At 31.5% G+C, this 27694-nt stretch overlaps 1 protein-coding gene across 1 annotated transcript; it reads right to left on the bottom strand.

The window, feature by feature from the left end:
• Nucleotides 1-8373: 8373 nt before the first annotated feature.
• Nucleotides 8374-27141, bottom strand: LOC148275653 (uncharacterized). Its single transcript, XM_088235382.1, has 3 exons — nt 27008-27141; nt 10021-10217; nt 8374-9398 (listed from the first exon to the last, which is right to left on the bottom strand). Exons 1-3 carry the CDS (start codon nt 27139-27141, stop codon nt 8419-8421), a joined length of 1311 nt encoding a protein of 436 aa, XP_088091508.1. The 3' UTR covers nt 8374-8418.
• Between the last annotated feature and the right edge of the window lie 553 nt (nt 27142-27694).

Consider the following 27694-nt stretch of genomic DNA (forward strand, 5'->3'; position numbering starts at 1 on the left):
TGTAATAATCACCTTCTGAAAATAGCGTCGATCACCAAACGGCATTGTCGATCACAAATACGGCATTTTTCAATTTGCAGAAAACACCCACAAAACTAGAAAAATCTTACGGTACTTTAAATATCATTAAAACTGGACAAATAAGAATTAAGGTTTCTTTTTACTTTTTTATTTTTATTTGTAATAAAACATATAATCCAAAAATATCATATTATACTCCCAGGAGTTATTAGAAACTCATTTGGGACCGTACATAAGAAAAAACATTTTTTTGACAATACATAATATCATACAAATGAATACATCTGAAATAAAAAGAAAACATTATTAGTTAAGAAACATAAAACACCATTTTATAAAAACTACATTAATAATTATCACTATCAAAAAGATTTAAGAAATATTTTTTAATCGCGACACTTCTGGATTTTTTATTAAGTTTTTCGTGTCTTAGCTCATCAGGCAGTTTATTATATTCGGAATGGCCAACATTTTCCAAGGACCTACTGCCAAACTCTGTTGAGCGAAAGATAGACACATGAAGATTCCTTGAATAACGCGTATTGTAATTATGACCAAATGTGTATTTTAAATTTGAGTGAGCAGAAAAGTTGATGATTTTTAAAATAGTATTGGTTATGTCATGCAGTGGCATTACCTTGAAAGGAAGTATCTTTGTTTGTCGGTAGATATCCTTGACATGGGAATCCCGTTTAAGTCCAAGAATGTTTCTTAGAGCTCTGTTCTGAAGAACTTGTATTGCCGAGATCTGATTTTTGCTGGCAAAACGGAATGAGGAAGCAAGCCTCGAAGTCTATACAATACCCCAGTTACGGGTGTTATTTTTGATTTTACATGCTCAAATTGGTAGCAATTTTTTTTTTGTTTTTTTAAAATAAAATAAATGACTTCATTGTTTATCATTAATCAAAGTCAAAAACATTCCAACTGTTGTAAAGATTTGATTATTTACTGTTTTGATAAAAGTTTTTTTACCTCAGTTTCTTTTTCCTATGGCTGGCTGATTTCTGCATAAGTACGTTCATTTTAAGATCGCCAATAAAACAACTCCATCATTTAAATAAATAAGATAAATTTGTCAAATCTGGTACCCTATGTACACAACTACACAAGAGGTAACTGGGAAGTAAGATATGGTGAATGATTTTATTACCTTACAACGTTTACATAGGAATATAACATTTCTTTATTTTTATCAAAACAGAAATCGCGGAATCATCCATTAAGCACGTTCCGAGTACGTGCTTGGCTAACTGTGATATAAAAATACTTAAAAAGGCATTGTTTTAGTATTATATATAATATTTTAAGTTTCCCAAGGCGTCATAACGGTTATCGATACGAGACACATTGAAAAACTGTGAAAACGAAAAAATAAAAATTCTTACTAACAATGATAAATCGTTAGATTGTTTATTTATTCCAGCATCAGCACATGTATGTGTGTTGTATAAAATAACGTAAATGTTAGTTATTTTAAATAGTGTCTGTTACAAACATAATTAGGTTGTTGTGTAAACATGTAAATGAAGGAACATGAAAGTACAAATATGGCCCATTTAACCACTTAAAAATATTAACAAATTACAACACGGATGGAGAATACCTTAAATAAGGGAATATGGAAGTCTAGGCGTTGACAGGGCTTATGACCTGTCATTGGCTGGTTTGTAAAATAATTCAATCTGATGAATTTATTCACAACAATAAAGGTTTCAGCTCTTTAACTTCACTTAAATCAACAAATGGAAGAACTGAAGAAATATGAATGCACAAACATAGGCAAAATAGTGAATGTTACACAGTGTGTAAAGTGGCCACTTAACCAGCCAATGACAGGTCATAAGCCCTGTAAATGCCTAGACTTCCATATTCCCTTCTTTAAGGCATTCTCCATCCCTGTTGTAATTTGTTCATCTTAATGACTCCCGAGGGGGCGAAATCCAGTTTTTTGTCTACAAACATTTGGACAAACTCAAATATTGTACTTAAAAATATGTTATTTTATGTTTCATTTTAGAAATTCACATAAACGCCCGGAGAGCTTTTACGAGAACGGTACAAAGATAAAATATATAAAGAAAGTAAAGTAAGTAAGAAATAAAATAGAGCATTTGGTACATTTAAATACTTATCCTACATTTGACTAGTAAAAAAAAATTGATGACATGATATATAAAAATATTGTAAAATATTTAAATAAATCAATATATCCAGTAAAATATAAAATATATTTTGAAAAAAACATTATAAAAATAGCTATAAAAAAAATTAAAACCCCAAGTGTTGCTATAAATACACAATTGTAAGTGGGTAGAACAGAAAATTATAAATAAAATTTCAACATGATTTAAAATAAAAGAAAAAAAAGAGAGGCAAAATAAATTCTAAATTGAAACAATTACAAACAATTGCAATATATGTATAGGGACGAGGGTGTTAATTTTTTTAAGTTCAAAATTAGCAATTAGCAAAAATAGACAAATCTGTTTTCTTTCCATATCTTGACCTTAATTTGTTTTTTGTATATTTTGATATTTTTATGTTTTTTTCAGTATCTATTTTTGTATTATTTAATAAAGCACTAAATTTATTTGGCATAATATTTATTACTCCTTTTTCTTACTTATGTGTAGAGTGAGTTTATAGAAACCATATCTCAAATATCATTTTAATTTTGTTTTTGTAGCTGCTGTAGTCGGTGTTGTTGACGCTGTTCTGTAGCTGCTGTAGTCGGTGTTGTGTGAAACAAATTCAGTCGGTTGGCGACAGTGATGGGGGACGCACGCGTAAATTATATGCGGTGAATTTATGATTTTTATTTTTTTGCTAGAAAAGGGTTAAATAACATTTTTTTTTTCATATAGATTATGGAAAAGGAATTATTCAAATGTCTTCATGTTTTTATTGATTTCAATTTCTGATAAAGATCAGATAGGAAATTCTAAAGAGAATATTCCGTCTTTTGCTTGTGGTAACACGATGTTACATCACCGCACGGAAAGGGATTATTTACAACAGTTTTTTAAGATATTTTTCTATAAATATTTCATCTTTTGTATTGGAAACTTATGGGATTTAAACTTTTCTCCGATCATGCAGGAAAACAAAAAAGTGGTTTTCCATTTCTCTTGTAGTTTTGAAATAAAATGAAAAGGAAAAAACTTATTTTCACAAGCCACGCTACTGGTGATTATATGTTCCCGGTGTGATTGTATCGTCTTTGTGGTACTAGAACTTGGTAGTCTTGTAAATTGAAAAGTAGAAAACACTTTTGATCGAAATTTCCTTTATTATTCTGCTTATTTAGAAGTGAAATAGTAGCACATAGGGCGCAGATGTCGACTGCGAAGATAAAACGTATGAAAAGAGAGAAAGCGAGGTCCATATGCAAAGACAGAGTAATACGGCGTTCTATCCTCTCCGCCTACGCGATTAACTTTCTCCACTGATCTAACCAACTTTTTGACTGTCTCTTTAATCTAACTAAGATTTCAATGCGTTCCCCTTTATATAAGAGAACAATTAGTTTGTTATAAAGCAAATAGCCAGCGCCAAGACGCGCCAGTTAAAAATTAAAGTCACCTAAACAGACGACATAATTCCAAAACATGAAATGAGTATTTCCTTTATAAGAAATACTACCGCGTAGCAAATCAAAATATTTAAGAGGTTTCTTGTTCATTACACAACTGTCAAAAAATAATAATTAAACAAAATAAGAATTCAGAAATTTAGAAATTGGAAATGAAAATTTCAACAAACAAAATTGCGATCAACTCAGTGAGATCAAAAAATACAGTTTTGTTTGTTGGAATCAGTTTGGACAAACTTCAAATGCAAACAAAGGAATTCGATACAAAAATAAACACAATTACATCCGACCTTCTCCCTGGTATCATGACTACAAATTGTCTAAAATAATCGTTTTCAATATTATGAGACTCAGGATTGGCCACTGTATTGTGAATGAACATTTGTTTAAAATCAAGATTGTGGACAGTCCTCGGTGTAAGTGCGGGCTTGGCGAGGAATGCATAGACCACGCGTTGTTTGGATGCCCCATTCGGTATGCATATCCTTTGTACACTCATCTAAACCTTCTCATTCTCTTTAATTTATCTAATGTCTTGTCAATCATATCCCCAGAAATAGTAGGGTAAATAACCCTAGTTAGACAGTCAAAGCAACTTTACATAAATTATAATTTTGTGTATGTAATATAATGATAATAATAAATAATAAATAAATAAAGTTATCTAAATTATTTTTTGAAGCATATAAATATTTTAACTCAAATATATTTGCATTTATTATTTATTTTTTTAACGTTTAAACCACTCCATATGGCACAAATCATTCGTCTTGGGATGGGTTGCCTTAACTAACAAAAAAATTAAAAAAACAAAATTGCATCTTTACAGCTTCAAAACTGAAATAAAAGTATAAAGAAAATGTTAGTTTTCATTAAATAGTACAAAAAAAATATCCATGTGAATACGTGATAAGACATTTTCAGAATATTCTAGTAGGCCAAACACAAAAATAATATATGTCTAGAAATTAAACCATAAATGGTCTAAATATTGACGTTTTTCAACAAAATGCAAACTCCATTCATAATATCTAAATTAAATAATCTACCAAATGCACCAGACGTTGCAATTATTAAATAATTAATATTCCGAAATCGTAAAACCAACCGTTAATGGGCTATTATCATGGATTTTTTTTATTAGCTTTTAAATTAATCTAAAAAATCACACGCCGATCGGTATTATTCTTTTTGAAATCTGTTAAGAAATAAGGGAGATATAAAGGATTAAATTCTAGTAATTTGAATGGTGCCAAAAACAAACAGCTCGTGACGTCATCAAGTATGACGTCTTCGAATGTTTTGTGACGTCATCGGATTTCTTTTTCATCAATGTCTATGGATTATAGAGTATTGTAGATAGCTTCTTTTTTCTATGCGTCGTATGTTTACATTTGCGGCGTCTTGTCAATTATTAGACGCTACGAGTTTTGATTTATCATTTTTAAGATGTATTATCGATGCGTTGTGCCTAAATGCAGAAATACATCAAAAGATATGCCGAAAAAACTATTTTTTCGCTTACCCAAGAACCCAGTAATGGCAGAGAAGTGGTGTCGGGCGATTAAAAGCATCAAAATATATTCAGCCAAAACCAATGTTTATTTCTGTGAGGACCATTTTAATGTAAGTATTATAACACGAATTCGTTGAGTATACCGTTTTATATGTACAATGAATAGAAATATTAGACTTTCAGTAACAATTTTATAGAAACTATGCGTTCAGAGCATATTAATAATATACAAATTAATGTCAAAACCTGAAATTCACATTTCACATTTTAATTTTCTCAGTGTGAGGATTAATTTCCAATTTCGTGGCTCACAAATCATGGTACACAATGTGTATGACTTAGATCCATGGGCAATGAATTTTTTTATAAAATATTTTATTTAATGTAAGTATTATAACACGAATTCGTTGAGTATACCGTTTTATATGTACAATGAATAGAAATATTAGACTTTCAGTAACAATTTTATAGAAACTATGCGTTCAGAGCATATTATTAATATACAAATTAATGTCAAAACCTGAAATTCACATTTCACATTTTAATTTTCTCAGTGTGAGGATTAATTTCCAATTTCGTGGCTCACAAATCATGGTACACTATGTGTATGACTTAGATCCATGGGCAATGAATTTTTTTATAAAATATTACATTTATTTTATAGATAAAAGAAGATATACAAAACTATCTTAAATTTACTTTAATGGGAGGCCGTCCATTTTTGAAGAATCACGCGATTCCACATATTTTTAGTGGCGAAAATGAAGAGCCACTTTCATCATTTGTGGGATGTGCACAAGGGTCCGTTGACGCCTCCACACGTGATACCTATTCAACGCAATGGCAGCCACACCCCAGTACTCCTGAGCCTCTACCTTCCACGTCCTACTCTGTGCCTCGAGTGTTCTCCATGTCGCCGCCGCATCGCACTTTTACTCCCGAGACTTTGCCCTGTACGAGTTCATCGTATTCTGTACAGCACGTATTAGTGTCACCGTTACCGTGTACCGAGGTGCCTCGCGTGTTCTCTGTGTCCCCACCAGCTCGCACCGTTACACCTGCGCCTTTACCCTGTGCGAGTACATCATATTCTATGTCAGTGTCACCACGTACCAATATATCTGTGCCTTTAAGCCAGCATAATAAAGGAATTCAAGTTGGTTTGCAAAAAATGCCTACAGTTAGAAGCAAATCGACTTCAACTCGTCTAGAGTACAAGACAATTGCTTGCTCACCTATAAAAAAAAATATTAAAATTAAATTTTGTAAAGAAGATTCTACATCAGTCTCTGCTGTGTCTGATGAAGAAAATGAGTCTGACAAAGAAAACATTTCAGATATGTCCATTAAATCTAGTTTAGGTTCTGAAGATCAAATTAACTTGACTTCATGTAACATGAGAGAGGGAAATGTTTTAATTTTAAAACAAAATCCTAAATTATGTTTAGGATTACCTAAAAATATGTATTACCTCATAGAATATATAACTTCTAAAGTAAATTGTGACGCTTTAGCTATTATGATTACTCTAAAAAAAATGAAACTTGGCGAGTCTTATGCTATTCTTGCTCTTCAATTTGAGATGTCCATAAGTACAATAGGTCGGATATTCACAACAACTGTGAAAATTCTAGCTCCTTGCTTAAAAGAAATGATTTGTTGGCCATCTGCTGAGAAAATTAGGTACAAATTACCTATTTCATTTATATCAAGATATTCGAAAGTGCAATCAATTATCGATTGCTTTGAAATACAAATTCATAAGCCGTCAGATCCTACAAATCAAGCTTTAACTTGGTCCGAGTATAAACATACAAATACTCTTAAATACCTTTTATCTTGCACTCCTGACGGATAAATAAATTTTGTGTCTTGCGGATATGGTGGACGTGCAACGGACACTGACATAGTTGAAAATAGTGGATATATTAGTCATTTGCAACCAGGTACTCACATAATGGGTGACAGAGGATTTAAAAACATATCCAAACTTCTGGAAAGCAAGCAATGCCAGCTCGTGCGGCCGCCCAGCGTATCTGCAGGAGTTCAGTGTACACCCCAGGAAGTGCAGCGAGCCAAGCAAATAGCTGCATTACGGATCCACGTTGAGCGTGTTATAAGTAGAATCAGAGAATTCGCAATGACACAAATGTACGCAGGTGTCCATTATAATCACATTTTTTTAATGGATGAAATTGTAATAATTGTGTGTGGACTAGTGAATTTGCAAGGAGTTTTAATAAATGAATAAATCTGCAAACATTGTATGTAAACGTAATATTACCTATTTGAAAAATAATACATAAATATAAATATACGTAATTGTATTTTTTTACATTTGAAGCAGTACATTTGTTTTTATTCAAATAGGTGCGAAGGTTTTTACGGTCACTGTTATCAATATGTTTCTTTTAGGGTGATACCGTGTGTGTTGGATTTGTTCCGACGTTTCGGCTACCATTGCAGGAGCCATCTTTAGGGTAAACTGAGTTTCAGGGAAACTGAGCTACAGTTTACCCTGAAGATGGTTCCTGCAATGGTAGCCGAAACGTCGAAACAAATCCAACACACACAGTATCACCCAAAAATGAAACATATTTTTTTTATTCATTCTTATAATTTGTTTCTAACCACTAATATTTATTTTACTACGAACTGGTTTCAAAGCTACACAAGCTTTCTTATCAAGGTTTACTAAATTAAACCCTTATAAGGAGGCTTGTGTGGCTTTGAAACTGATCAGTAATAAAATAAATATTAAGCGGTTATAAACAAAGTGCTTTTATTTTCATTTTCAATATTGTATTTATGAAAAAATATGGGATTTATGCTCTCATGGCTAAATGTTTTTTTATTTGATTAATTTTTTACTGTAACTATAATGTAACTCATAAAATAAAACCTGCGTACTAAATATATGCACATTTTATTTACATTCATACCTTAATGTTGCCTGTCTTATGTACTTTCATCATGACTTACAAGTGGGAAATTTAAAATTGAAGAAGTATAAATTTCAAGGAAATGAATCTGTTGATATGTGATTACTTGTATAATGGATGAAGCAGTAAATAAAAAAAACAAAGAAAGGTTGATTTTAACAAATTTAAAAAAAAAAAGGAAATGCTTACAACGAAAAATGTTCTTTCATACAATAATAAAGTAGAAACTTTCGTTATCCATTGTACACCATATTATGTTAGTCACTTGTTAAAATAATATAATTTTACTTAAGGAGAAATGTTTAAGTTGTATTCATAAAAAAAGTTTTTATTCATAAATAAGTTTATAATAATAATTTTTTAAATATAGCTAGACACCAAAACTTTTGAGCTCTATCTATAAAACTTTTGCAGAGTGTTTCATTATAATCTACATACAATTTTGTTATGTTTTTTGTCAATTCGAAATCATGCGCAGCCACACAGAAAAGTGCTTTTTTTTTATTTGCCAAATGCATTTGCAGTTGCATCTGCATCATACATCTTGCATTGGGTTCCTTCCCATGAACAAAATATCGTTTTGCAGATAACTCTGTTGAAGGGCATTTAACTTCCACTACAAAATGATCAGCTATCGCATCCGGAGAGGCTCCAAATATGGGAAGTTCCTTGGAAAGCAGGAGGCCACATTTATTAAATTTTATTTTCAAGTCCTTTTGTAAAATTTCTAAAACTTCCGCTTCGAGAAGTTGACCACGCTTCATTGCTGCAGTTTCAATTATTCTACCACCAAGAATAGTTTCGATAAGTGTCCCATCTACTGTACCGCAATTTGCAACCTCATAGAGTTTGGATGCAGTTATCCTGCCAAATCGTAGGCTATACCATAAAGCACAGTCGGCTTGGTGCAGGGTGGCATTGGCTGCCATTTTACATGATTTTTCATTCATATTTAACCGGCAGTAGTTTATAAAATCATCTGCAGACCAAATATCTCTTGTTTTAATAAATTCATACACAAGGTAATTAATACAATGTTTTTCAATTTCAGTGGCTGGGCTGTAGTATTTAGTTAACTGGCTGTTAAATACTCCCAGCCGAATTGTTTTATTTATAAATTCGGCAAAGAAATTGTTATCTAACGCATGGATAGCAAAATTGGGATGCGGGTCCTTTCCTATTTCTTTGGCTTTAATGAACTTTTTTGAGGTTCCAATCGCAGCCATCTTGGATTTTCTCCAATAACACTCAGTTGACGTCCTCGAGGGTTCCTCAGAACGCCTGTTGAGCCACGCCACAAATGCTAAAGCATGTTTGCATCCTCCTGTAAATTAAAAATAAACAAAATTAACACAACGAACTTAAAACAATATAACTACATTATTTAACATGAAAAATCACAAACTTTATGTTTCAAATATAAATTTTACAATGATTTTTAGTTAATAAAAATAATAATTTAGATACTAGGTGGAAAAACTGGTGTCGAGTACAATTATTAAAATCCATGTTCAAATCCAATGAATCGGGTTGTGGTCCCGTGGCTAGTGTTGCAGACTCACGGATCAGAGGTCCGAGGTTCGAGCCCCACTCTACTCCATCTTGGTTTCCATTTTCTAATAGTGAGTTATTTACAACTCGTTGAAAATGGCCATCAAAATTTAAATATTTGGGTAAATTATAAAAACGCCAATATTTCTTTTTTATTAATAAAAAATGTTGAGAATAAATTTTACAACAGAAAATAATGAAAAATATTATCTGTGTGCATTCTTCTCTTCATGGACTTTCCTAAATATAATATGAATTACCCGCGACCTGTGTTAATAAATAGGAAATTAACCTTTTTTTGGCCTTGACTAATACAATATGCGTTGGCAAATATATACGTCGAGTCTTAGTTTGACAGTCAAGATTTAGGAGTGTTTCATTTTGTAATATAATACCTTGAGAAGCTGGACAATCATGACACTGGCATGATTCAATTGTTTCTTGCACTTCATTACATATTAATGTGACTGCATAGGCTTTGGCTCGTACTTTGTGTTCCGGAGTTACACGAGCCTTTACGGTACAAATGTCGCCAGTATGTTTTACTTGGACATATCCTATCGAATTGTCACCGTAGTTTTCTCTTGTCGATCTAAAATTTTAACAAACATGTTACTACTAACTGTAAATTTAAGTAATCAATTTTAGTATTTTTAAAAGAACCCAGAGATTATAAAATATTATTTGACATCCATATCGCGTTCACCTCGAGTAGAGAAAAACGACTTCCGGCTACCCTTCCAGGGAAATTTTTATACGAAAGTAGGTCAGTTTACTTCGTAAAACCGAAAAGAATCTTAAAAATCATTAAAAAATTCCAAACAGTTCTACAAAACAAAAAAAAAACAGATTGTTGGATGACCAAAATAACAATATTCACACATTGAGGTTATGTATTCAGTCGACAAAGCTGAATTCGCAAGAATGTTTATAAAGTAATATAAAAGCAATTTTTAACAACAAACCATACTATACAACACTATATATATAATTATATGATAAATTATAGTATTAACTTCTTACCTGAAAGCTTTAACACCTCAAATTTCGGCGCTTATAAAACTCGCGTTACTTGTAAAGTAATTAGTCATCATAAACACATCAATATGCGGTAAATTGTCAGATTGTCCTTGTACAAAGCCACTGTCCGTCATGATAAATTGAATTAATTTAGAAAAGGTTGAAAAACATAAAATAATCAAATTAATTCGATATGAAATCCGTTTTCACTTTCATCTGTCAACGTCTGGAACTGGAGAGTGGAGTGGGTAAGGGGGGGGGGGGCTTAAGATAATATGCATAGACAACTCTCCTTATTTTTCTATCTGAGGCCTGTGGCATTACCAACATTAAAATGAATGCATTACTCGTGAAGTTCTGTGACGAAATTTATAACCAACTTACGAAAGAATCGTTTTCGATGGACCTTATTTTCCAAACGAAAATAATGAATGAAAATATTCATTTTAAGAGCTTATATAAACACTAGGAGAATCTTTAAAAATCTTTTATTCGTAGAGTAGGTTAAATCTGATATTCCTCCCGAGTGATAATACCCTATTGCTGGGTCGTTCATCTTACGTCAGACATTAAATACCTTTGGCCTATTACACACGTATCGTTCAAATCCTTAAATTCTCCTTTTCTGCTTATTTAAATTTATTCAGCTACTACTCTCAGCCAAAATTTCAGCAAAAGAAAATCATATGGAGATTAGTAGACCTCAAGGTGAACTGGTTATTGCATTGCATTTGCCTGGTATTAATTAAATAAATAGACGAACACACTCTCTAAATTCACTCTGTGAGAGGTAGAAATGTCTTTATTTATTTTGTATGTACACAAAGATTAAAAAAAAAAAAAAATTGTACTAAAATATTAAAATACCATAAATATAAATTCACCATATGTTATATTATCATGCAGAGTGGATTTTTACCATAGTATGAAATAGACGTATGTCTACCTAAGTTAGGTTCTGTGCAGACATCACTACGCTCGTTAGAGCTGTCGCTGTCGCAAAAACTGCGGATGTTCTTTTATGGACCAGAGACTCAAGCACGTGTGCAATCGTTATCCCCATAAGTGACATTATGATGTACACAAATGTCCTTCTATTTAATAATATAAAATGATAAACATAGATCAAAATACAATATACTCTTGTGCAAAAACGGAAAATACATATGTGAAAACAGTGGAAAATATGGGTGTAGCAAAAAATATCACAAGGTAACGTTTATATCTAACACGGAAATTCACAACATAAAATAACAAAACATGTTACAATTGCAAATAATATAATAAATTTTCAATTTAATATTGAAGTGACAGGGGCAATATACTATATTGTGTTTACAGTTAGACAGTACAATGTAAAGTTAACAATTAGGTTCAGTTCAGTGGTTCAGGAAATTGGATGTAAAAAATGTTTTCTAAAACGTGGTAAAAATAAGAGTATTTAATTGCACGGTGATGTTTCTCGAAATTTTTTGAAAAAATAATAAAAATTAGCCACTTTGAATGGAATAGATTTCCGGTTTCCGAGTAGCAATTTTTTTCAATATTTAGTATAAAATAGTTAATAGCCACGTGGCTCTACTTTAATATGCCAGGACAACTTACCGATGAGAACTAGTGACGTCACGGCTGAAATAATTTCAAAACTTTTGAAAATCATTTTTTTTTAAATTGGCGTAATTTGATAACCTTTTAAGATTTTTAATTCAGTAATCCAATGAACTTCCTCATTGTATAATAAATGCTTATAAAATGTGTACTAAGGTTTAACGTTACAATTAATTCGGGTAAAGAAAAACTAATTTGATTTAATTACACATTTACAAGAATACTCATAAACAAAGTAAGTAAGCATTTAAAAATTAATACACATTATCAAATATGCAGGTACAAAGTAAATACAACATCAACATTTAAAAATGAATTCTAAGAAAAGCAAACTTATGCACACAAGATCACCGAACAGTAAAATGTATACACCATAAATTTTATCACATAACTTTGCATTATTCACAGTGATATTGTGCAACCGTGCATGTGTTTTAAGGTTTAATAATAAATTGTAATTTTCAATAGGATGTACATATTAGAAAGTTGTGTAAGCAATTAAGAGCAATAAGTAATAGAATAAATATATTAAAGTACTCGTATTATGTCCCTGTTTATACTTTGCGATTATTTATTTATCTCTCTCAGAATTAATTTCTTGGAGGCTATCAAGCGAAACTAATATAACACCATAAAATAAAACACCGCTTCTTAATTCATTTGGTTTATAAGACAAAATTATCGTAGAGACCTTATTTTTTTTCTAACCAGTGCAGCGCAGTGAATTACTTGCATTTCTTTCTGATTTTATCATTTGTAACCCTGTCATGTTTCGATTTCCCACGAATTCGTCTAGAACAAAATAATTCGTCGACTTCGCTCGTGCTTGTGGCCCTGATCTTCGGAGCTCCCCTACAAGAGCGGTCTTCATCGTGACGTCACCCCGTATAGCGCTCGCCTAACGTCTCTCTGCTCTAATTGGACGGAACACGTCTGTCAGAACGTCAGGTGTCCTGTGGCAGGGAAGTAACAATGGCGACATTCGCCGGAAGTTGTTCGTAATTTATCACGCTGTATTTGCGGTTCACTTGCAACGAAACTGGGGTTATTATTTTATTTTTATGACCGTGCGCCTAAAGGCTTTTAATTAACACTAGCGAAAATGCCATGCGGCGAATAGGTATTTTTTTTGTTATATTTTTTGTATACATCGTTAATGGTTATAATAAACATTGCAACTTCTTTTAATTACTAATTATTATTTTTAACCTTTGTTTTAATTTTTTTATGCTTTATTATTTTTTTTTGTTTATTAAAAAAAAAGAACTCTTTAAAGCGAAAATAACATTACTAATCCTGACACAGTTGTTATGTAAACAACATAATAATAAAATGATTAAAATATAAATGTGAAGCAAATACTCAAATAGTGTTTTTGTTTAAATTTGGAACAAAACATAGGTAAACATCAAGTTTTATAGTTCATATCTAAATATTTAAGGAAAAAATACACAATTCATAGAACCCACATATTTTATATATTAGATAAGTCCTAAAGTTCATTAAATTTAACAAATAGTTTTTTGAAAGGAAATTTGTATTCATTTTTTACGCTTTATTTAAGTGACAAATTCTTTTTTTTAATTTTCGCTCCTTAAATAGGTTTATATTTTGTAATGATTGTTGTAAAGAAATAAAAGTTAAAAAAAAAATCTAATATGGTAAGTAAATATAATAAATTGAACAATTTGTCTTTTTTGTGAAAAACAACTTTTGGCTACCTCAAAAATATTGCAAATCAAAATAATTATCATCTTCATGCCTCTCTTTGCATTTGATGATGCATAGAGTACGTAGTTGTTAACAAAACGCAATGTATCCTGATTACCTGTTACTAACATGACTGTTAGGTGATTAGCCGTTGCTTTAGGTGCCCGTCCATGGCCAATGAAATATTAAAGTTTTGTAACGTTTACCAAATTCAAACATATATTTCACGCTTACCCCACTAGAAGTCGTTCTAATTCTCAAGGCACTCTCTTAATACCTATCCACAATTCCTCTTTCTTATCTTACTCATTTAGTGTCCATGTGGCTCGACTGTGGAATCATCTCCCATCCACCATATAAGATGTTACTACATTATCTCTGTTTAAATCACGTCTGAAGAAACATCTCCTTTCTCTTCCTTAATCTCTCCTCCTTTCTTTTTTCCTCTTTCCTGTTTTTTCCTTTTTCCCATTTAGTAATAAATTTGATTTAAGGTATTTTATAAACAAATACGTTTACTTATATTTTTACATATCTTAAGCTTTAAAATCCTTTTCCTATTGAATATGTTCTGTAACTTGAATTATAAAAAATAAACTTTTTATTTTATTGGTTAGTTGGAAAAAAATGCCATTTGTCAATCAACCCGCCAATGTAAAAATAAAATTATGTACAAAAAGTTAAATTAATAAATTAATAAGTCAAACCTGGGACCTTAAATATGATAGACGAACGACTATACAATGAGTCCCCACTCAATTTCTGATTTCAGGATTTTTACCTTAAAGAATCCATCGAGTCGAGAATACCAATCCAGGATTCAGGTTATATTTCACACAGATAACCTTAAAAAGTTAAAGTTATGAAAAATGATGTAAAAGCACAAAAAACGTGCCTATTTACTTTTCAAGTATAGTATAATTTACCTATTACGGTTTCGATTCATAGTAAGCTAATTGTTTTCTTGAGACTTTTAAAATACTTTTTTATAATTACAAAAATAATATATATGTGAGTTGTCTTAAGGTGATTCAATGAAAAAAAGGTTATATCTATACTCTTTAAGCTGTTTAATATCAAAACATTGTAATAACACATAAAACATATTTAAAAAAAATTGATCTCTAAACCCTTTATTCATAACCTCAAATGTTTACGACTCGATGGGTAAACTCCTACGCTGCCTTACCACGCCAAAGAGCCTGGAGCCTATGGCAATGTCTGAAAAGCTTTAACAATACACTTCTCCAAGCCACTGCTGGGTGGATCCACTCATCCCTGTTCAAGTTACGGCTGCAAATGCTAAGACCGCCATAAGGCCATATGGTGTTTATTTTATTTTATCTCTTTTGCGTTCAAATTTAATCATTAGTTTTCTTTCTTTATCATTTTAAAATATATTATTTCTATTTTCGTTCTGTTTTTTAGTTTTTATGTTGCAAGGAAGATTTTTTTGTGTCAATTAATATAGTTAATGATACACGTTTTTTTTTCTGCGACAATTTTTTTATACATATTTAGACAATTATAAAACTGTATATTATTTTATTCATATATTATATTATGTTGGTTTTATGTTCCTTTTTTGTCCGTCTCGTGGTGCGCGTTTGCCTACCATGCAAGAGGTCTCGGGTTCGATTTCCAGCTTGGTTGACACGATTTATCTATTTTAAAATATGTTTTGACTCAATAATATTTCATTGTACTTAAACTGGCACCGAAAACGTTACACTGATCATCTTACCTTCACGTAACGAATTTTTTTAAAATCGACTCTGCACTATTTAGCCATATTATTGAAATACAAAACATTATGGCAGCCTCCGTGGTGCTGTGGTCAAGATGCTTAACTCAGAAATGGAAAGTTCCGGGTTCGATTCCCGGTGAGAACACAAAAATGTGATTTTCTCAAGCCTGGGTATTTTGTGCTGTAATTCACCACTATAATTGGGCCTCCTAGTCTGTTGTGGTGCAAAAAAATACATAAAATACAATACATAAAAATAGTGATTATTATTATAACCATTGTTAGAGCATGACCTATTCTCAACCATTCGTCTTCAGATGTAAACATTCAGGGTATTTTGGTTATTTAAAAAACATATATTTTTAATTAAAATAATAATATGATAAACAATAATAACAAGTATTTATTCTCAACGATCATTAAATATTTCGCCACGGTTCTTCATTTACATTATATTTTTTCATCGAATACATTGGCATCTAGTCATCCGACGCTAGGCATAATACACATTTTTTATAATTTATAAATATTTTTTTTGGAACCAATAATTATTATACCTATACGTTACTGATAGGGATATCGCCCAATCGATATTCCTGCTAAGGAGGCGCTTTTAAGCTCATCTACGCAAAAAAACGCTTTTAAGAATAAAACAAGAAGTGAATCCACTAAAGGAGATAAGGTCATTAACATCACATGCCATGTGGATGATGCAGCCATAGTGATGATGAGAACATATCCATCTCAGTTAGTAAACATCTGGATGCCTAATAAATGTCGTATAGTATAATGAACACATGATTATTGAAAACATAATACGGATAAACAAAACGTGTGTCAAATCAATCATGGTATATACAGTTGGGGCGAGGATAGATAGAGAGAAAATAAAAAATACGAAACACCAAGTAAAAAAACTAAATAGACAAACTAAATAGAAAAACCAAATAACTGCTCAGAACGTCAGAGACGAAAGTACTTAAGGCAATCGCAGGGAAACCCAAAAGAGGCAGAATCCAGAGTCTTTATTGTTAGTTTGTTTAGCCAGAGGTTAGAATAAAAAAAAAGTGATATGGTTGAATCTTAAAAAACACTTAGGGCCGGTTGTATCAAAGTTGGTATAAATTTAGTTGAAAGTTAAATATTTAAACTTAGTTAAGACTCAAAACCTGGTAGCTGAAAAATTCCGTTGAATCAACATTATTTTAGTTAAGTTAAAGTTAAGAATGTTGCCACTGTAAAGGTTTAAGTTTCACCATAAAAATTGTTGGGATTTTTGCGCAAGCACGTACATGTTTATTTACATGTAGCAATACACATGCCCCGCGACGTGTCTTTGGGCACAAACGTTTAAATTTCGTTCCAATTTTCAGTGTGTGCGAAAGGGCGAAGCAACACTGCGCATTCAGAGAAGAAAAGAACAAAAGGGACATCGTCCTTTTTGAACTAGATAAAAAATTAAAAGAGCAAAAGCTAAAACAAAATGAAGAACTTTCTACTCTAGAAATAAAGCAAAAAAAGGACATTTTTCGGGCAACTGTGGCTGCCTTAAATGCCCAGAAAGAGTTAGCTGAGCTCAATCTAGCTCTATTTAAAAATAAATAAACAGCATTTCAGTGATAATTTAGATTTATTTTACACCACGCCGCTTATGATCAAGTCCCGTGTTTTGAAAAATAATCAACAATTAAAAATTCAAATAATTATAAGCTCGTCACTTTTTTGACATTCGATATCTTGCGATAAAGTCGGACTCTTCCCACAAAAAAATGGTCCGTTCGTGGTTTGAACAGTTTTTGTTTTCAGTTTAGAATATACTCGATGATAAATTTGTCATCGGAAGACGAAAAATCAGATAAAATGGACATTTTGTGCAACTTTTCACAATCGATCAATAAATTTCAACACTCACGACGCTTTTTTGACAGATGGCAGATCGCATTTAACTTTAAACGGTCCCCCGGCGGCCGGTCAAATAAAAGTAACTTTATTGTTAATATTTAGTTACCTTTTTATGATGCAACGCATTTCGACATAAAAGTAACTTTTATTTGACTTTGGCCCTGACTTTAACTTAACTTTTGTCGATGCAACCGGCCCTTAGAAGACAATCTCGTGAAATTTTCCTGGTGAAAGACAAACATTAATCAAGTGCGATGTGACTGAGCAAATTACTGGTGCTTCTGGGAGAAATGTTTATCGAGTTGCTCTTGGAGTACGAAGTACTTTACAACGGCTGTTTGGATAATCTATAATTATATAAATATATTTTTTTCAATTAAACGTGTAGTGGGTATTTAAATTATACTGAGATTATTTTTACTATGACAAACAAAAAAATATTTTAAAACGACCATTTTTTTTTCATATATACAATTCTCTACTCTACTCTTTTTTTTCATATATATAAGTCAACGATGTATGCAAAAAATGCCATTTGCTTATGAATGTTGATAAATTGAAAGTTATGGTTTTTGAAAGGAATTAAAATAAAACTAAATGTGGTAGTGGTTCTTAATCAGGTAGAAGAATTTGTGTATCTGGGAATTATGTTTACTAGGGATGGAAATACCCAGAAAGATATTGGAAGGAAGGTGAGTGCCGGGAGCAGGGTGAACAGTGCACTAAACTCTACTTTGGTAAACTAATGTTTATCGCAGGAGGCTAAACTAGCAGTTCACAATGGAGTTCTAGTGCCAACACTAATGTATGAGAGGAAAGTAAGGAATTTGAAAAATGATGATGAAAGTAGGTTAAATGCTGTCAAAATGCGATCCCTCAGGTAAATGTGTAGTAAAACGATGTATGATAGGTACACAAATGTCGAGATCCGTGAACTGTGTAAGGCTGAGATATGCATTATCGACAGAATCAAGAAAGGGGTGCTGCGTTGGTTTGGACATGTAAAGTGAATAGACAACGAAAGAACGGCTAAAAAGATCTACGATGCAAATGTTGATGAATGCAGAAAACGAGGAAGGGCGAGAAAGACATGGCACGATCAAGTCCATCAATTACTTGAAGATGGACATGTCAAAAGTAGGAATAATCAGCGTGCGTGCATGAGAAGATGTATGAATGTAGAGGGAGCGAGGTCTGTATGTAAAGATAGAGTGATATTGCGTTCTATCATCTCTGCCTACTTCTTCGGGGAAACGGCGTGATGGTTTGTTTGTTTCAATTATTTAATCCAGCATATATTTTTTAAAAGATAACACATTTGGTTAAAATAACATATTAACTTTTTTAATCAACAGTCTGTAGATAAAAAAAGCATTTGTATGAGTTTTGTGAACGCGCAAGCACTTGTTATACAACCTGAACCTCTGTAGATTTAAAATATTTAATTATGTCTGATGAACAAAAAACGCAACCGTGCCAGTACGTAAGTAGTAAAATGCAAAATTGACCACTGTAGACGATCCACCATAGCAAAACATTGTCAATTTTTTTGGTCTTTTATTGGAGTTAAATAATTAAGGTGGTATTTTTTTTTCTAGGTATTCCTACGATCGTTAAACCGTGAAATCTTTATCAGATTTAAAAATTCTGTAAAAAACCTTGCATTCTTAAAAATAAAATGTATCTGAGATTAAACATAATTTAAAATCCTTACATCTTCATTTTAAATTTCTTTTCTTTCCTGGATCCTTTTTTCGTCTTCTAATAAATTTATTACCTGAATAAATGTTTATCTACAAAACAATATTTACAAGTTGTAAGTATTTATTTTATGTAAAATATTGGCTTTATTGATGGTTTGATACAGCAATAATAGATAAATTAGCTGTGCCCACTACTAGACAGCAATTAAAAAAAATGCATTTCCTCAAACTGCAAACGGTTCCACAACTAGGTACCTCTTGAAATTCAGGCTTTGTCAACAAAGAATTTGAAATATTTTGTCAAACACAAGCTGTTTGAAACGGGATACTAAAGATTCGAAGAATATATGTGAGACGAGACAGCTTGGCATTAAATTCGTGTTTATTAATTTAAATTTGTTGTTTGTTAAGTTTAATTTACTTATTGCTGAATTCTATTACTTATTATTTATTTCTTTATTAATTACAATACAAAATAAAAATATATAGTTTGTAATATAAAATGTTAATACAAAAGGTTCAAGGTAGGCTTTGACTTTAAAGGTAAATTAATAAAAATAGAGCTTTGAATTTAGTTTAGCTGATTATTTACAATATCGACATTTTATTTTATTAACTTTTTTATTTCAAGAGTTTCCAAATTATTTATTTGATAAGTTTTATTATTTAAACATATTTTTTTAAGTCCATCTTCAAAATAAAAGGAGTGATTATTTGTTAAAATTTGTTCCGCGAATTCGAAAAAAAATATTATTGTTGAGACATCTAATGTGTTGTTTTATTCTAATTTTAAATATCTAGATACGCTCTAGATACGATGTATATACGCTGCAATTGGAGAACCTATGCAGTGCCCTATGAACAATTAACTAAGGATGTAATAAATAAAAAAATAACCCCTTTTGTATCTTGTTAGGTGCGGGAGTAAATCAGTCTTAAATTCCTTGTGTATTATTTTAATTAACATACAGGCAGAAAGGATTAAACAGTTTAATATTAAACTATTATGAAACGGTCTCAGCTTAACCCTTCTCGAGAATTATAATGAATATTTAATTTCATTCCCATCGTGCCTTGCCTTTTTTGTTTACAGTTCAACATTTGGCAGGTTTTCTGGAATAACAAATATTTATGACGGGCACTCCAGCTAAAAACAAAACGGTTTAGGCAAACCAAAGATGTTTCGAGGGGAGGAAAAGTGGGGTAACGATTTCACCGCTGTGAGCTTTGAAACTTCGTTATCTTTTATGTAATAAAACTCCCTGTGTTCTAATTTCTGGTCATCCAAGCGTGCCTAGATACGAATAGAAGACCGCTCTTCCAACAAGTACCGGAACCTTCCAAACGAGATGATTATACTGGACCAATAATTCGGCGAAAACCCTCGGGTAACAAAACAACCAGATTTCGGCGAAGGGAAATATCTATCTACATTTATAAAAATTGTCGGATTAATGCCAAAGTCACAACTGTGCAAACATATTATTTTGTGAATTTGAGGTTGAACTAATATCACAAATGTAGTATATTAATGTTGTTACTAAAACTAGCCTCATATACTGAATGTTTTGAAATATTTGGATAAAACCACTTACCGACTTTTCTTTGTCTACCAGTTTTGAGACGTATCGACCTTTTCGTCAGGACGCTGCAAAACCATAAAAATAAACATGTACCTTTACTATAGTTTTCGCACAAAAATATAGAACATGGAATATTAGAAAGTCAGTAGGTAAGTGGTTATATAAGAATATTCAATAACTTTTAGTTAAATATTTGACGACAAAGTAAATGCTTTAAATATAAAGAATATAGCCTGATATGGTCAAACATCTAAAAATCTATTCATTTCAAAGACTAACTTACTAATTTTTATAAACTTCCATTTGATTTTATGTTTATTACATTGTTGATTTTGGCATTGCAAGATTTTTAAGGAAATTATTTGTTTTTTTTTTCAGTTTCGGTAAGGCGTTTTAAATATTTTCTTTTATTAACATTTGTTCTACAAATAAAATGTATCTAGACCATCTATCCATCTAGACAATCGAAACGTGGTCAAACTTTTGCTTCAATTGCTAGTTCAGAGACAATTAAATATTGGAGGTTGACATCCTTCAAAATCAAAATTTCAAGTCCAATCTGCTAGGAATCAAACCCGCATTTCAATAACGATGTGTGAGCTCACCAATCCTTACACTACATGCGGATTTATCTCCATTCGATTTCCCTTTTCAGGATTTTTTCCTGTGAGTAGCCATCGTATCGCGTCAAAAACACGCGTACAATGTTCAATAGAACTTAATATAATTAAATAAAATACACAAAACTGTATTCTTCATTCACTTAGAGGCAACTTAACTAATTGCATTTGTGATCTTAAACCCAAAGTCTTGTATAAAAAAACCCTTTAAGATAGGTATATAGGTCTTAAGAAATAGGAGAACAGGTAATTAATATTAGAAATCATCCTTCTTAGGATAGATTGCCTTGATAAAAAATATATTTAAAAAAAAATATTACACAAAATTCAAAAAGAAAGCTAGACTTTTTACTATTATTATTGAAACGCAAGCTTATAAAATACAGAATGTTTGCCGAGAAGGTTAACAACTTTATTTTTGTTATATTTTATATTATATGAAAAAATAAAATGGTTTACTGCGTATGGAAAACAATGTCAGCTAAATATCCACCTCTGTTAGCCTGTTAAATTTAAGCTCTTTTTTATAACATTTTTCGTCACATTTTTACAAATGAAATCTGGTATTTCATTAATTTTGTCACGAATTTTTTGTTTAAGTAGCTTAAATGTTTCTGTTTTTATTACACAAACCTTATTTTTTATAAGTCCCCACAAAAAAATGTCCTGAGGCCAATTGATTTCACCACTTCTTGAAATAATTTGTTGTGGAAACAAATTTCTCAGTAATTCAATTGTAAAATTGTATGTAAAATTACACCGTCTTGTTGGAACCACATGTCGATAAAGTTCATAGCCTACAATTTTGAAGCCAAAAAGTTGTCAATTATGTTACAATAAAGTTATCACTAAAGAACAGTACATAACAGTAATCGTCAAGCCACGTTCATCTTTCAAAAAGTAAGGGCCAATGATTCCTTCAGACTATATACCACACCGCAGAGTCACGTTCAATGGATGCCAAGGTGACCGATAAAAACATTCGATGATTTTCCATTGACTAAAACTGACTGTTTTGTATAATGCACTTATCCATTTAAATAAAAATGCGCTTTACCATTTATTTGGATTTTTTCATGAAAATTATTGTTTTCTTAAGCAATCTGAAACATCATATTGGCGTATGTACAGCGTTTTAAATGTTCTTCTAGAATAAACTCTCGAGCTAACTAAATGTTTGATGGATACAAGACGTAGAAAAATCCCAATATTCTGTGAGTCTTTCCCACAAAATTGATGTTATGCATATAAATTTGATGACGTGTCACCTTAAAGGTGTTTTGCCAGTATCATGTTAAATATTAAAAATATAAAATAAACTTGTGAAGGTGAAGTAAGGTGGACATCACATATGAATTTGGTAGAGCTTGAGAAATTCCAGAAAGTGTTTAAGTATAGAGAGTTAAGGAGAGTGAAAAGGGGTTTGCATGTTAGTAGGAAGGGGGGAGAGTTTGGATATTTCAGGAAGGAAGGAAGGAAATCTATCATTTATTGGGCAGAAGAGGAATATGTGGATGAGATCATGTTCACCTAAAAGGCGCTCACACATTGATGAGTGTAATACCTTTACGAAATTGTTGCTTTAAGTCTAATTTCCTAAAAAACGGTGTCGAATTGGGGTTGATAAGTTTTTAACAGTTCCCAGGACAGCAGCAATGCTTTCAGCTGATCTTCTTGTGGGTTATGGCTCAAGTTTGTGTTTATCTGTTACAAAGCCTCTTTTTTCAAAATCTTTTTACCAAATGATAAATAGTAAGTTTTGATGTGTCGTTGTTTCTACCTAAAATTTCATATAATTTCCTAGTCGTCACAACAATTGACGATAGATTTTGATAAAATATTTTTACGATTTAAATTCAATATTTTTCTCTCGTAATTTTGCCTACTCGTAACTTCATGACTGCTAAATGTTAACTGTCAAAATTCATGTTCATTGAAATAGCAGCCAAACAATGTTGTAAACCGAATACCCTAATTACAAGTTTACTTTGTGTAAAATCAGTAAAATTAATCTGCCGACCGGTATTTGTTGTTGTATTATTTATTCTATGGGTCATCGATAAATTAATACTGCATTTTCAAAATAAAAATATCACAAATAGTTTAATACGATAAAACAAATTACTTTACATATTGGTTATAATACTCAGCTTAAAGATTTTATTTTCAATAAAAAACCAAGACAAAAAATCATTGAGAAGTATTTTGCATCCTATAATTAATAAAACAGAATCATATTTAGAGTAGAATTTTGTATGCGAAAAATTTGTTAGCTCACTATATCTTTTATTTCTTAACAAACAATTATATTTCATTACTAATTTTTTAACTTATTGTTATATATGGTATTCTTCCAGCAGCTTTTATTTCAATTATAAATTAAATAAACAAATTACAACATGGATAGAGAATACCTAAAACAAGGGAATATAGAAGTCTAGGCATTTACAGGGCTTATGACTTGTAACCTTCCTTCACTTCCTTCACTGACCTTCCTGATTTGTAAATCTTAGTGAATCCCGAGGGGGTGAAACCGTCTTTTGTCCACACACATTTGGACGAACTCAAATATTGTAATAAAACCAACTGGTCCAAGAAAAAGTTTAAAAATTGGAAAAAAAAATTCAGGCGTTGCTTTCAGCTCTTTTATTTCACTAAAATGAACAAATGGAAGAATTTAATAAATATGGATGTTCAAACATAGGCAAAATGGTGAATGTTACACAGTGAGTAAAATGGCCACTTAAACCGGCTTATGACAGATCATAAGCCCTGTCAATGCCTAGACATCCATATTCTCTCATTTAAGGTATTCTCCATCCCTGTTGTAATTGTTTTATCTTAATGACTCCCGAGGGTGTAAAATCCAGTCTTTTGTCTACAAACATTTGGAAAAACTCAAATATTGTATAAATGAAATAAATACCCGCACACAGGCCATGCCTTTGTGAGATTCTTCCACGTGTCAATCTATTAGTTTTTTATGTATTTGTAACTGACGTGTACCTATTGTAATGCAATAAAGAAATTATACTTATTAAAAAAAATATAAAGTATATGTATAAACATATGTTTTGTTTAATTGAATATATCAATTATTTGTTATTTAAATAAAAAAATACTTGGTTTTTAAAATCCTGTAATATGATTTAAACTAGTAAATTTTTCATAGAAATCCTCATTTTATTACTAGATTCAAGTATTGTGATTTATTGATGTATATATATTTGCCCCGGATACAATAAACATATAAATTTTATGTTTCTGCATAAAGTTCAACCACAAATTTTTACTTAGTTTTATTCTCCTTCCGTCAATGTCTCTCTTCGTCCGCTTATTGCATCCTCTGGCTCAGAGCACTTCGTTCGATGGATGCAATTTGGTCTGGATCATAAAATATATGTAGGTTATTACAACAGTGGTAGCAGTTCGCTGCTCTACTCTATTTTATAGAAGTATACGAGAGTCATTCAGAGTGAAAATTATTAAATTTATAAATTTAACAAACTCTCAAGAAACTTACAGTACAGTATCCTAACAGATTTAAATAACAAATACACATTTATTATATTTAAAAAAATACATAGTCGAACCGAGAGATATGATTTAAAGAATAGATATAGATAACATTTATTGATAAATACATAAAATTTCAAATATCTGCCTTCTAATAACATACAAAATGATAAATCAAACTTCTATAACTAACTTATGCAAAGAAATATTCATTTAAAAATGTGAATTGAACAGGAATGTTGCGTCTCATAAAATGAAATAATGCGGACCAAAATGGACACCAAGTCGTTGAAACAATAGGCATAATCCCCCAGTCTACACACGTGCGTTTCCAGAAATTCTCCAGCAGCCTAGTGGACCACATGGTGACGATATCTACCTACTGTCTACAAAAAATTTTCTTCGGACATCTATCTCCCTTTGTTAACCATGGAGTTGATACAGTGCTTTATTTATTTAGTTTTTTATTGCTTAGTTCTTGGCATGAACACTTGACAAACTTACTACTATGCTCTATTTTTTATAAATTTATTGATATCATTCTAACTTTGCTAGAATTACACTCGTCCATGCGCTTTGTAGCTGCACGATGATTGGTTATCTAGCTTTCATATACCAACTAAAAAATGCCTAAATTTTATAAATGGGGTCTAGAATTCCAATCGTCTATGCGCTAAGTAGCTGCAAGACGTGTTGTAATCTTACTCCTTTTTATTATTCATATTATTTTTATTTTTTTTAGTATCATTAATACACTAAATTTATTTGTCAATTTTTAAAATGTGTAAATGGGGGCTAAATTTCTAACTGTCTATGCGCTCTGTAGCTGCAAGACGTCCTGTAATCTAGCTCCTATCTGTTATAATTTTTTATTGATCTTAATTAAAAACGAGGAACTAGAATCCCAACCGTCCATGCGCTCTGTAGCTGCAAGACGTACTGGGATATTTATTAATTGTACAGCGCCCTTGAGGTGATTTTCACAAAAATGGCGCTATATAAATTATCCAACTATATATATATAGAAGAAAAGTTTTAACGTTGATTCAACTCCACATTATCGTTCATTTAAAGGATGGACGTAATTACATCGAAATAAATTCTGAAAAAATTAGAGTTAGGTTTGAAGTGAAGATTTGAGCATTGATTTGAGAAGTTTCTTTATTTTAAGTTACATTTTTAGGAAATACTCCAGTTTTGATTTTTGCAGATTTTTTATCTTATTTTTGCAAAAAAAAATGTTATCGGTTTGATTGCGGAAATCATTCAGTGAAACGGCACCCTTTTATCCGAATGTATTTTTATTTTTAAAATCTGTTTGGAATAACATGTATTAAAATGTTCGTCTTTTTTTCTGATTCCGGATATATAATTGACTCACTTTTGACAACAATGTATTTACTGCTAATCTTTATATAACGGTAATTTTATTTCTGGGAATTTTCTTTGGTGTTATGTTTTTGATGTTGAGCCCAAATTATAGTGTTTTTACAAGGGTAAATTTATTGACTTTAAAAATTAGTAAAATTAATTGACTATCCTGAATTACTATCCAAACTCTCTATATGTTTCTTCAGAAATACTTAAAAATAACAATCTTCTTCAATGATGTTTTGAGTATGTATATATGTTCAAAGATTGAGTGGATTTCCTCAGATTAATCTCTCCCACATGATAAAGGTTCCAGCTCTTTTACTTCACAAAAGTCAACAGATGGAAGAGTTTAGGAAATGTAGATGTTTAAACATGGACAGAATAGTGAATATTCCACAGTGTGTAAAGTGGCCACTTAAACCAGCTAATAACAGGTCATTAGCCCTGTAAATGGCTAAACTTCCATATTTCCTTCGCAAAAATATTTAAAAAAAAGATTTATTTAGATAACCAACAGCTATATAAAATCAATTAACATATAAATCTACATTGTAACAGATTCAAACCAAGATATCGAAAAGGCGAAGATTTTCAAATACCTGGGAGTGTATATGATACATAAAATGACAGCTTTCAAGAAGAACTTAGAGTGCGCTAAGAGTAACTTAGTGCGGCTAGGAGTAGCAGGAGCTATATCAGCATTATGAAGGCTATCTGGAGATTGAATATTCATTTAGTGAAAACCAAACAACGCCTCTATAACGCTCGCATAACGCTACCCTTATCTATTCACTAGGGCCAAAAACAGCAAAACACTGAGTTTTGAGAATATGTGTCTCAGAATAATGTTGGGTGTGCGGTGGTTTGACTTTGTAAGAAATGAATTAATAAGAGAACGGACGTGTATGACATGAATGATTAGCGTGCGTGCATGAGAATATGTATGAATGTAGATGAAGCGAAATCTGTACTCGAAGACATACTGATATGGCGTTCTAATCTTTCTGCCTACCCTTACTGAGAAACGGCGGGATGGTTTGTTGTTGCTCTCGTGGAGACATTTTTTTTTTTTTATTGAGTAAATAAACAGTGAGAGTATTTGCAATATTTCGTTACACATTATAGCGTGTATCGCCCTAATACTCTAAATAACTAAGGTTTGGTTATTCTAGCTTAGCGATGCGAGTGGTGACAGCCCTAACTTGATGCAAGATAAAGAATACTGATACTTATGTTTATATTAAATAAGGGTTGTTTCAGACCCAGTTTCAAAACCAAAATAAAGC

This window comes from Micrasema longulum, unplaced genomic scaffold (assembly GCF_059751315.1).
Source record: "Micrasema longulum isolate JH-2025_06_02 unplaced genomic scaffold, ASM5975131v1 h1tg001368l, whole genome shotgun sequence".
In the NCBI taxonomy this organism is placed as follows: domain Eukaryota; kingdom Metazoa; phylum Arthropoda; class Insecta; order Trichoptera; family Brachycentridae; genus Micrasema; species Micrasema longulum.

Excerpts from the sequence above, each read along its gene's own strand:
- LOC148275653 (XM_088235382.1), bottom strand. The coding sequence starts at position 27,141 with ATGAATATTCAATCTCCAGATAGCCTTCATAATGCTGATATAGCTCCT. Across the intron at positions 10,218-27,007 it reads TGTATCATATACACTCCCAG|ATCGACAAGAGAAAACTACG; the intron begins GTATTTGAAAAT and ends TTAAAATTTTAG. Across the intron at positions 9,399-10,020 it reads TGATTGTCCAGCTTCTCAAG|GAGGATGCAAACATGCTTTA; the intron begins GTATTATATTAC and ends TTTAATTTACAG.